Source organism: Xiphias gladius, chromosome 8 (assembly GCF_016859285.1).
Source record: "Xiphias gladius isolate SHS-SW01 ecotype Sanya breed wild chromosome 8, ASM1685928v1, whole genome shotgun sequence".
In the NCBI taxonomy this organism is placed as follows: domain Eukaryota; kingdom Metazoa; phylum Chordata; class Actinopteri; order Istiophoriformes; family Xiphiidae; genus Xiphias; species Xiphias gladius.
This window is the reverse complement of record NC_053407.1, coordinates 9,087,151-9,100,240: the sequence shown is the minus strand read 5'-3', so window position 1 is coordinate 9,100,240 and position 13,090 is coordinate 9,087,151. Positions and strand designations below refer to the sequence as shown.

General features: G+C 38.8%; 1 protein-coding gene across 1 annotated transcript in view; it reads right to left on the bottom strand.

The window, feature by feature from the left end:
- Positions 1-13,090, bottom strand: part of si:dkey-246g23.2 (solute carrier family 66 member 2) — a 49,530-nt gene that overhangs the window by 33,462 nt on the left and 2,978 nt on the right. Inside the window, exon 3 of the mRNA XM_040133913.1 lies at positions 12,585-12,718. Within this exon, the coding sequence (XP_039989847.1) occupies positions 12,585-12,718 (134 nt within the window). The remainder of the gene's footprint in view (positions 1-12,584; positions 12,719-13,090) is intronic.

The following is a 13,090-nucleotide window of genomic DNA, read 5'->3' as shown; positions in this document are numbered from 1 at the left end:
ACCAAATATCACTTATTAAACAGCATTTTCTTTTAATAGAAATAATTATTGACATGCCATGATTATCATTACCAGTATTGACTGAGTGTACGTTGATCCCTTGTAACTGGTGTTGTTGATCTGCATACTTGTGAATTCATGATTTTTAGCAGCTTGCAACTCATAGTAAAGTTAATGTTACCAGTGTGAACGTTGCGTTTGTATATAGAGATGTTTGCAAAAATTTACAAGTTAGCTAAAAAGATAAAGTGAAATGACAGAGTTATAATTGTGCTTAATTGCCTTGTCAACTTGGATGGTGAAAAAAGTTTGCTAACCTGTTGCTCTGTGAATTCTTTGAGCAGGCGGCATGTCTGTCAGTGAAATTTTTTGCCAAGTTGGACATGTTGACTCCCTCGGTCTGCTTAGGTTTATAACTTCTGTAACATACGGGCTTTCTGGTGTCCGTGGGCTTGCACTGACTGTTGGCCTTGTAAGCAAAATGATGCCATATTTCGCTTCTTGCGTCTGCTTCGGTGACAAGCCTTGGACGGTTGGCAAGAGCGAATGTATATGCGGCCATGCCTCTGGTTTCATCACCATTTAAGCTAAGAATGGTTGGCACCCCCACTACACCTGCAGGGAGTGGAAGCAGAACGCTGCACACACACACTGCCCCGCTGTTGCACATTGATGCAGCTCATAGGAAATGCGGCTCTTATCAAAACACTGTCACTCTTGAAGAACCAATAATAATAAAATGGGGTATTGTACTGTTTTTAACAGCAGGGTATTGCAGTACTTTTCTGGTATCAGTATACCTTACAACACTACTAACAAGGCTAAATATTTAACCATCTGTGGCAAGAAACAGAGAATAACAGACATAAATAATAAAAACATGCAAAACTGAAACATTCAAAAATGACTATATTCTCCAAAACCTAAGTCTGCATCACTGTTAGTGTCAATCAAAGAGTCCCTGAATATGTACCACTATTTTCTACATCTAAATGATGGGGACTGGGCCTGACTGGACTTATTCGTAAACATATTTTAAGCCACTTCGGGATCCATATAGATGTCTTTTCACAAATTACATGCTTTTTCCTTTTTGTAGTTGACTGGCTTTAAACGCCGTCAGTGTTTTTTATAATGTGATGCAGATGGATGAGGATCCAAGTATCAGCAAGTATGTTGTTGCTGTGAGGTTGCATCAGTGTCCACTTGCTTGCTTCAACAGTTTAGATAGAAGAGAAGTAGAGAGAGATTTACAGGGTTGGGTAGAGAAGAGTGGAATAAAATAGAAAAAGAGATGGATGAAGTCTGATAATGACAGACAAAGGGAGGGTGGAATAGAGAGAGGTGGCTGCTTCTAAGAAGAAGAGACTGGGACATGTTTTGCATCTCGCAGCACTCTTGCAATGTTCTTCCCTTTTACATTATCTCATCCGTCAATGTGAGATATGACAATATGTCAAAGTGTTTATTACATTCAGGAAATGGGACATGTTTTACATCAATACATTTCTTATGAGGCATTTGGTAAATGGAATCATCTGTGAAGCCATGGTAACCTTGACTATTCAGAATTGCCTCTTGGTTTTCAGTTTGTTTTAATGCTGAATATATGGTATTACTCCCAATTCAAATAAATTTGACTTGATCATCTGAAGGACTGATCATATTAGGACATATAGTAAAGCAGAGTGACAGCAGGGACTTTCATTTACTGTATTTCACTTCCAACATGAACTCCGTTGAAGCATTGTGGGCTGCCTGCAAAATAAAGTTCCCTGTGTTAAATGACTCAGTCAGGATTAATTTAACAGCAATGAAGATTTGAAGTTGTTAATCATAGTCCACTTTATTTGAACGTGTTGGTCACAGCCTTCATACACTTGGAGAGGCAGTGGGATGATGAGTTTACAAGGACTTCCAGTTGTTGCAAACTTTAGCTGTATTGATTATATATCAGTCAACAGCTTTTGTCGCTTTTGCTCTAATTGACATTTTTTATAATTATCTGAGCTGCTTGCGGGACATCTTACTTTGGTGGAACTACTTGATCCGCAGATCAAGTACTTCCGTCGGTTGTTCCGTCTGTTTTTTCTGATATCCTAGTTTTTCAGTGAAATAGGCATTTTTCTAGCCAACTTTGGATGTTTGTAATTGTCTGACTTTTCAGGTGTGTGTGTGTGTGTGTGTGTGTGTGTGTGTGTGTTTTGGTTTGAGGACAGTCCTGCAGGCACTGATGTTCTCAGGAAGCACACCGTGACATGTTGGATACATGTCAGAGGAGTCTGCGCAAGTGTAGTGGCTTAAGGATGGCACAGTGCCCAGGGCAAAGCATCACCTCTCCAATTAGGACAAAATGGATCCTCCCTCAAAGTTTTGATTTTGAAAACTTTCTATGAGAAGACGTGTATTTATTTCATGCCAAGTGTGAGTATCTCAAATTCTTAGGTGACTCTTGAATTTAACGATGCTAGAGGGGTTAACTGACACAAGCAGATTTATCATTCCACTAACTTCGCCACAGCCTAAAACATGTATATTTGGCCAATTATCCACTGAAATAAGGAAAATATACCAATTAAGAATCAAGTGTTTTTACCAGTGATATAGTAGGTAGTCTTAGTGAGGCTATTTCCTTTAGGGCATGGGTATTTGTGACTTTATGTATGTATGTGTACAGAGTGTAACACAGAATTTTCTCCTAACGAGTGAGCCAGAGGGTTCTTAAAGTTTGACTCTATCACATTCCCTCTTATCAGGTCTGATCAGAGCACAACACACTGAGCAAAGAAGCCGTGAGAGAATGAAGGGGGCACGGTTGATGCCGTGCTCGTTTCAGTTCAACTCAATGAGGGAATAATGAGTTTAAACCTCACAGGGATCTGTGTTTATCATATCGCCTCCTTGACATTGTGGAGTCAAGGACTTATGTGCATTAACTCTCCAAAAATCGGATTAGTCACTGGACAATTTTATTCACCCTAAATGCATCATTGGAGGAATTTTAGAGATATTCCCCCTGCGGTATCAGCTCGTCCATAATCAGCAGTTTTGCTGCACACTACTTACTGTATTTAGGTCTTAGTCGTCATTTGTCTTTGTGGGTTTTGTTTTTGTTTTTAGTTTGAACAGCTGGCCTAACAAAAACTGCAAAACTCTAAAACTAACAGATCTTTGTAGTTTTCCTCACTATAGGTAAGTAGGGGATTATGCGATTAAGAAACAAAGCAATTTAGATATGATGAGAAATTATTTTTCCAAAAATGTAAGTAACAGAGAGGAGAGCTGGAAACAGAGATAATGAAAAAAAAAAAGGAAATAAATAACTAAAAAGACTCAATGAGACAGTCAACTAGCTAACTTGTGTGCATGCAGAATCTTTTCTTTCACCTGCTGGAGGCTGCCACATGCCACTGCCCTGCAAGGACACCACAACACAATTAAAATGTACTTTTTAGAGAAAGTGCACTTAAGTACTAAGTACTGACAGCAGCATGCAGATCACACAAACCGACAACAGCCACCTTTAATTTAGGCCTGTCATCAAGTTACTGACAGAATTAACATTAATTAGTGACTGCTGATATGACGTACCGCTGGCAAGGCTTGTCATTTTAGCTGGCGAGAGTGCCGCTTAGCGCTGGCTAAAAATGAGAAGCAGCAGCTGAGTGTTTTGTACACTGCTCTGCTTACAATTATGAATTATGAGTTCTAGTCAGTTTACTATAAATATATACGGAAAAGCAGCAAAGTTTAAGATTTAAGATGCTGAAACCATGAAAAATTACTTTCTACATTTATCAGAATAGTAGCCAATTATTTTCCTGTTGATCGACAAATCAATAAATAACTAATTGTTTCATCCCTGGATTAATCAGTACTGAAAATAACACTACTCGCAGCACAAGTAAGTTTGCACAGTTAAATGTTATTATTTATTAACTTAAAATATTACATTTAGATCAGACAGAAGCTTTTAGTTTCTTCAGGTTTTAGTCACTGTCAGGATACTTAGATACAATAGCTGTATTATTTATACATTTGGTGATAAATACAAATATGGGCAATGTAGGAAAATGTATCGTGATATTATTTTTTGCCATTAAAACAGACAGCTCTGCCATATTGAACAAGTTGACGCTGGTCTTTCATCGAGTTAACAGTCACTCAGAAGGTATTGACTTCATGTTCAGTTAGCAGGCATCTGGACATCTTAATCACAACTGACACAACTGACACACGCACACACACACGCACACACACGCACGCACGCACGCACGCACGCACGCACGCACACACACACACACACACACACACACACACACACACACACACACACCTGTCAGGTTATGTGGGTAGTGATAGATGGTGTCTGTCTGTCAGGTCTTCTCTCTTGTGCTGGTCTAATGAGACAACACACTGTCCTGACTTACAGAACCAGTTCAACAGGGTCAAAGACAAATTCATGAATTACTAACCCACATCCATAAATAACCATGAGGTATCAGGGCAGATCCTCAGAGAGGCTGAGAAATTTGCTCAGTATTGTAATTTTCCCCATGAAAGACAAGTCTGAGTTTCCATTCTGTTTGATATGACCTTTTCTGGACCAGGTGGGTCAGTCAAGGACAAATCAGATTCAAACTTACCATGAAATGCTTGATAAAAAGGTATCTTCATTAAATCACGCTCTAAAACTAGAACATATACCTGGGCCACGAAATTGACTGATCAGATCTGGGGTGAATGGTCTCATAAGTTATATTTCACCCATTTAATTCAAGAGTCAATAAAAGACCAAAGCACACCATTGTTCTCTCATGTTTTAGCACATTTTATTAAAAACCACCTTATAATCTGTAATATCCTTCGAAGCATACCATTATTTCATAATCTCATATAGAATACGTAGTTCAGCTATCATTCATTTTATTATCATTACACCTGTGCTTTTCCTACTGTGACCAGTCAAAATGTCTTCTGTGAAAAGTCTGTCTACTGTACATGTAACTGGCATGTAAAATTATGTATTACACAATGTATAACAAATAATAACTACACTTTGTCTGTAGAATACCAGCTGTACTTCTCACAGTTAATAATTCATTTCAGGACATGAGAACGACAAACAGCCCATGAAAGCTGCATGTTCACCTTAGCCACCGCAGAAAAGGGACAGTCACTCCTCCACCTTCTTGTGTTAACTAATGCAATGCCAATCAAAACGTGCTTGTTATCTCATTAAAAGTTCAATATTTGTTCAATCATCTAATCATCGTCATCTAATTTCCACGTCACTCGTGTGTTATGGTATTAATAATGATGATATTATTATTATTATTATTATTATTGTTATTATTAATATTAATGCCCATATTATTATTATTATTATTATTAATAATAATAACAATAATAATAATAATAGCAGCACCTATTAGTCAGATAACTGATCAGAAAATACTGGACCAAAAATTCAAAAGGTATGCTGTAACACATTCACTCACTTGCCAATTTATTTTGTACACCTGGATAAAATTAATGCAGTCTAATACAACAGGCCTTCAAAAAATCATCCCTTCATGAGGACTATAATGTTCAGTTTTTATTGAATCTGTTTGAAAGAGGTGTTGATTTATTTTACTGGTCATTCTGGAGGCTGTAATTTGTGGTGCTGTTGAATTGTACTGGGTTATACTGAGAGGTCTTCCAAATATTTGTCCATCCCATTTATATTAATTAAAGGTTGACAAATTATTTCCAAAATACACCATTCCCAATTTGCAGAGCTTGAGTCTCTGTCTAAAATAGTCCCACACTTGAGATGATCCTGTGTGAGGTTTTGTAGCTGCAGCTTGTTTTCCGGCCAACCATGCTTTGACCGGGGGCACCCCTCTGTGTGACGTGCCTATGTCCTCATCAATGACGTCAGCTACATGGATGAGTTGCCCCAGCCCTAACCGACTGTCATTTAATATTTCTCTTTTTATGTTTCTCGAGAACTGCTCGTTCAAAAAACTTCAGATTCAACAATGCACTTCCTTGGGTCCTCAACAATTCACGCGTGAAGTTTAAAGTCAATCGGATGAACAGTTGTTGAGATAATCAAAGGACAGACAGACAAACAGACAGACAAACAGACAGACAGATATGGACAGGATGGGTTCCAACACGCCACCACTCAAACTGCAAAAGTCTGTTACACTTAAAAGTCACACCAGGCAAAACAATCACTGGGAAAACAACCTCCTCAATCAGAAAAGGTAATTACAAAACATATCTTTGGTTTAGGAAAATGCTTCCACATTGGGACTCTTCTGTGAAAATTTACAAGCAAAAAGCTTAAGTCCACAAATACTCCCTCTGAGGCATGTTATTTTATTTCTATTTTTTAAATATTCTGCCTGGGTAATCCAATATGCTTGTCCTCTAATAAAGCACCTCTCACCTGCCTGACTTCATTTGACTTGCTAAACAAACATTACTGTTATCAGGGGTTTAATTAAACAAACTTACATTTTTTCTATGGTGTCGGATATGTAAATGCCATTGGCTGGGTTGCACAGTATTTGTCCTTGTCTCTGTGTCTGTGTGTGTACGTGTCTGTGTGTGTGTATGTGTGTGTTTGTTTGTTAGGTTACACCTGATTCATCTTGCTGCAATGCTGCCTGAGCACTGCGGATAAGGATGAGTGACACAGTCATCATACTCTGCACTGCACCCCTCAATGACTACGTTACTGTGACAGTATGCAAGTACTAAAGACTCACTATCCCTGCCTAAGAGATGCAGCACATTGTTGTTAATGATGGGTCTCATCGGGCTGTTGAGAAAGAGGGAGGATATGCCCATTTTCGCCACAATCCACTGCAATATTCACCAAGAAGTGTTCCTGGCAAAACTTAAGGAGAAAGGCTCTTCAGAAAGTAATGCAGTTGCTCTTACAGATTATCAACTTCATCCTTGACAGAGCCCTGATTTATCACCAGTTCTGAGAACTGTTACAGGAATGTGAAACAAAATACGGAGACTTGTTCATGCATAATGAGGTGCGCTGGTTCTGTTGCAGTAGAGAGCTAGAGAGGTTTTTGAGTCTCCTGCCTCAAATCCGTGAATCCCTTTCAAGCACAGGCACAGAGGATCCGGACCTGCTGAATCCCGGAGTTGGTGCTGAAGTTGGCTTACTTGACAGACATCACCTGCCACCTGATTTCAGGGCATCTCCAGCTCCAGGGGGAGAAAAGAAGAAAAGAAAGATAAAAAGTTTTCTATCTAAAAAGTCTTTTTCCTTTTTCTGCTTTGTTACCACCTCCGCAGAGGAGGTTATGTTTTCATCCGTGTCTGTCTGTTTGTTTATGTGTCAGCAGGATTATGCAAAAAGTACTGAACAGATTTGCACCAAATCATTTGTGGAAGGATGGGGCGTGGGCCATGGAAAAACCCATAAAATTTGGGGGCAGATCTGGTTAAAGGGGAGGATCCAGGAATTTTTTTTATCCCTATCCTTTACATTGAGAGATTCTCTACATTTTCTGGAATATTTGGCCTTGCCGGAGGTATGCACTCTACTGAGTGCCATTCTCACTTGTTAATTTATTTAATGTTAGAGTCCTTTACAGCAGTAGAAGTCTAAGAATGTTTTAGTTTGTTCAAATTCCAGCCTTGCAGGTAATATGCATTTTATAGTCACAGCTTTTCAAAACAAAATCAGCACACTGTTCTTCTTTTTACTCCATCGAGAACCCTTTCCATGAATCCCTGTGATATATCGCCCCAGTCATTACAAGCCTCTCTCCTGATCACGCTGTAGTGGAATGTCAAATTATTGAGCTGGAGTCAAATGAGATCCTCAAAACTGAACTTGGAGCAGATGTACAAACCTTTTGGAACATGATCTCTGACAGTGAGTACCCTTCTGTGAAGCAACGTGTGCAGAAGCTGGTGTCCTTTTTTGTAAATACATATGCCTGTGAATCTAGGCTACATTTCCAACATGAACATTAGGGACAGAAAAGACAGGATCAGACTGACTAGTGCACACCTGGACTGTCTTACACAGTGTGACATGACCAACTAAAGTACAGCATGACAATAGTGATTCAGCAGCAGAAATCCTTTTGAAAATCAAACTATTACCTGGCTCTTAGTTTTCTAAAAGGGACAGTGTAAGTGTTGTTTAAAGTCATGTGCTATATTTGGGACGCTTTTAAGCACAAGTGGAACTCACCAATCCACATTGAACACTGTGAAGAAACAGTGGAACAATTTTTAAGTTTAAGTTTTTGTATTGTTTAATGTGTATGGCTGTTTTGCACTTGACTGCTTGAATGTAATTTTTCTACATTAAATCTTACAAATTCAGAAACATTCAATTGTAATGTAATTTTTATGTTATTGCTTTATTTGGCATATGCCTTATTAAAATGTTTACAGCATGTCATGTCATGACGACTAAGATCTGTGACTACCACTGAGTTAGTCATTCAAATTTTAAAATATGTGAAGTAAAACTAAAAAGTTCATATTCAGCTCTCCTTTACCATCAAGTTATCCTTAGGAAAAAAAGAAATGAACCACCAGCAGAACTTGTGTGTGTACAGAAAAAAATACTAACTTATTAATTTTATTTTATTCTATTTAGATACTGTACTGTATATTCAATTTCAAATAAGTTGGTCCTCACTGAATTTAAGTTAGTTACCTCTGCTCAGTGCTGAACAGAACTGTAGTTGTATACAACAGCTATGGTGTGACTTAATGGGCCATAAATTGCTGGAAAATAACGTGGGTTCTCATGTGTTCTTGCCTGTGCAAGTAAAAGTAAAGTGAAAGTTCATTTTGAGACGTTACAGACAATGAATCAGCCACCGACTGAGCCCACATTCTTTAAATAATTCCTATCATGCTTCCAAGGTCTGCTCTGGCTAACCTCCCCTGAAGAAGTTATCTAGAGCAAATTGAAATTGCTTTCACCACTTGAGCGCTAACAGTTTTAAGGATGGTGGCAGGGTCAACACCAACTATCAGGAGTCCCATCTCTTCCTCTGTTTATGGTCTGGTAAGCTCTCACTGGCTCCCACAAACAGCATGTTAAATAGCAATTGTGGCTCTGTGCTTGGTGACTCACAAAGTGGGGTTGTAGGCAAGAGCTGAGAGCATTGGCAGGTTAAATGTGGAAAAGAAATGTAAAGACTATTAAACTGTAAAACGTAATGCACACGCTACAAATAAAAAATACCCTTAGGCTAAGATCAAATGTGTTGAAGTAGTTAGAATTTGCTTTAGCCTGTCCAACCAGTAAAGGAAGATGTTGTTCTACTTTTTATTGAATCTAAAATTAACTTCCAGTTAATCACATCAATTCAACTCCTAAAAACTAAAACTTAAATAATTCATACTTACAGCATAATTGATGTAAGCAGTTTTCCTTTACTTTGCATTTCCCCAACCCTTAAATGTTTTATTTTCACGTGTTACTCCCCACTTTCACTGCACCAAGCCTGACACTGTAGCCTGAGGTAACATTTCTCTTTGAACATATTCTCTCCCGCTCCCCCTATCAGCCTCTAAATCCCTGTATCATAATGCCAGGATTCTTAATGTGGCACCCTAGGGCAGCCTCTGGAAGTTACTGCAAAGTCATAACTCTGACTCAGCTCTGTGTAGAGACCACTGTTTAGCACATCCTTTAGTGATCCTAACATATACAGTATCTTTCAGTCTATTAAATTTGAACACATTTACTAAGAAATTTATTTCATTTTGAAAATATTTCCACTACCGCTACTGGTGATTATGTGAAGAATAACATTGTAATGGGCTCTTTAACAATGCTGACGCAGACCAAGAACAGCATCTGTTTTTGCTGATCTTTCATACTGTAGTTACAGCACCATCACTGCATTAAGGCGGCATAAAGAAAAGCTAATGTAGAGCATACCAACACACACGCACAGACAGACACACAGAGAAACAGACAGACACACACACACACACACACACACACACACACACACACACACACACACACACACACACACACACGCAAAGAAAAAAACATCCAAATCACCAAGTCCATACCTTTCCAAACTCATTAATGATAATGAAGGTGACCTGACTTGAAAATTCAATTCTTAATCTAATTATGTGGATTCTCACTCAGCCTCCTCTTTAATGAAAAGGCAACTGTCAAAAAGATCTGACATTGTCAGTGTGCTCATGTTGATTCGTTGGAAAAGTACTGTAGATTTTACATTGTGGTTAACATAAGATAAATGGGTTATTCAACTTAAATATTTACAAATAAAATGCCTTTTTAACAAGTAGGGTATGTGTTTCTGAAGATTTAGTATTTGAGGTGAATATTACACTAAAAATTTAGTCCCAACCTGGGAATGAAATTACCAAAAAAAATAGCCATATGTTTCTTTGTCCACTCAATTTTCCATAATCCATTGGCAATATGGAATATTATCAATGTATGGGAAAGGAAACCAGAACAGGTGAAGGCTGGGGGAAGCCAGCACAAGCAGCAACAACAGATTGTAACAGGTAGGAATCATCAGCATAACCAATAGCTGCACAAGCAAGTGAGTCTCCATTTCATCTTATCCCCAGTCTGTGTTTGTGTGTGTGTTTTTAGGAAGTGGAAAATCAGGTCAGTAAGTGAGGAACAGGTGTTGGCAGGCAAGCAGTAGGATCATAGATGACCCCAGTATGACACACACGGACTTTGGCAGTCTCAGATGTCCCTACCAGAAGAAAAAGTTAGGGGAAGGAAGAAGAGGTGGGAGCATCTGAAAATGCAACAAAAGGACAGGAATAAGAGAGAGGAAAAAGGAACAGTGGAGGAAGGTCGTGAAAAAAGAAGGAAGATGGAAGCAGAGAAAGATAAAGAGCAGAGAAGGATGCTGAGAAATGACAGAAGAGATATCTCAGCATGAAAGATCCTAAAAAAAAAGTCACATATTCAGAAGTCATGCCACCAAGCATCTTGGGGCGAGGCAACTATTTTACATAGAGATGACCCTGATCTGCTGGAAAGATTTAGCGATGGAGGGATTGAGGGAGGAGTGGACAGTTTGGACGAAGGGCTGTTGAGCTATTCTTATCCTGACCCCACCATCCCCCATTGTACCCACGCTTTGTGAAACGGGATCTCAGGCTCGGCCCTCAGAGAGGGGGGCTTGATGTGAGAGGGTGGCTTATGCTGACTTTCAGTAACCGGGTTATAACAGACAACTTGTGTATGAAGATTCGATCCTGGGCTGTATCCCTTTTAATCAATCATCCCTCTGTATCTAACTGTCTCACAAGCAGTTAGATAGTGTCGACTGTATTTGCAACATGTGCACTCATACTGAGCAAATAGTTATAAAGCCGATGAAAATCATCCGCCCTCAGAGAAGACAGACAATCCACCACTAGTAGTCATATAATATTTTTTTAAAAGCGTGGGCCTTATCAAAAAAAGGGCTGATGATGAGTAATAGACCAACTGAGACAAGAGAAGCACAAATGCCTATGAAAAAGATGATCATTACATTGACAGCGAAACAGACTTACATTCTATTTTTCTCTATTAAGAAATATTTCCATGCTCACACATCAATCAACATAACATCAAAGAATTATCATAATTTATGTCTTTAATAATGCATTGTGGTCTGCATGATCAGAGTATTACAAGATTCTATCATTCAATTTCACTCTCTTGGCTGTTATCTAATAAAAACTATACTTAGATTGAATTTCTGTCAGCCAATTTGCAAAAGCAATCAACTTGAGCATCTGTAAAAAAAAAAAAAACCCCAATTACCCATAAAAGACAGCACCCTATAAAGACTGACCCTGAAAATAATCCTGGACGGGCTCCCTCCTTCTGCACTTGCAGACGTAAGACAAACACACATATACACAATGCACAATGGATGCTGATATTGGTCTGCTTAATCTTAGCCCTCTTCATCTCCTCTCCAACTCTCCCTTACCCTGCACTGATGCCTCATTCACTTCTTTCTTACAAACAGACACACACACACACACACGCACACACGCACACACACACACACACACACACAAAGTCAGTTGGTCTTCGAATAGACTAATCTCATGCGTGACAGTACAGCAATTAATATATCCATAGGACACTTTCTTATGTACTGTATCTTAATGTCTATGATACCATTATTTACCATTATTTTCATTACCCTTACTTTACTATCACTATTGAACAGTAGCATGTGTTTTAATGTCTAGACACAAGGAGCCAAAAGGAACCGTTCAGTGAAGAATAAGTGAATTGAAAATTAAATAACAGGAAAAATGTGGCTGTCGTATGTAAAGCATTTTGCCAGTTAAGCTTTTCCAATGGCCCCCTCTTTTGGCAAGAAGTAGGAGTTGAAGCACTTGGCATCTAAATTAATGACACAGAGAAGTGATAAGCTGGATATGTCATTTGCTGCATTAAAATGATTTGTTATCACTCTATATACATGTGAGTGATTAGGTTGTTGTGTCGGTAATTATGGAGTGGTTCGTCATGACTGCTGCCAACCAGAATGGTTTTTGGCACAAAGCCGGTTGGTTACCTGAAAGTCGGTGCTGCTTGGTGCTCACCCGGTTGGTGTTTTGGACTGTGCAACAGAGGTGGAGCATGGCAAACATGGCGACGATCATCACCACACTCTGGAGCAGAAGGGTCAGCTCAAACTGCTTCCCTATCCTGAAAGGACGTGATCAAAACACCAGTCACATTTTTTATATAGGAGGGAACTTGTAGAAAAAGAAATACAGAATAGACAACAAATTAATATATGCGGTTTTATTACAGGACGTGTCATAAAGGCTATAAGTAGCACAGATAGAGCTTTTAAAGTCATGCATGTTCTAACCAGATTCCATAAAGAATCTATTACATTCCTTTCTCTCTCCTGTCCCGGACATCGGAAATGACTTGTGCTCCCTGATGTGTAAAACAATTTCAGAAAAGCTTCAAAGTGAGCAGCTTACGCTTCTGATTATATTATCATTCTCATTTTACTCTGTGATTTTATTCCTATTCCATTAACCTCTGACACCAAAGCTGATTTGAGGA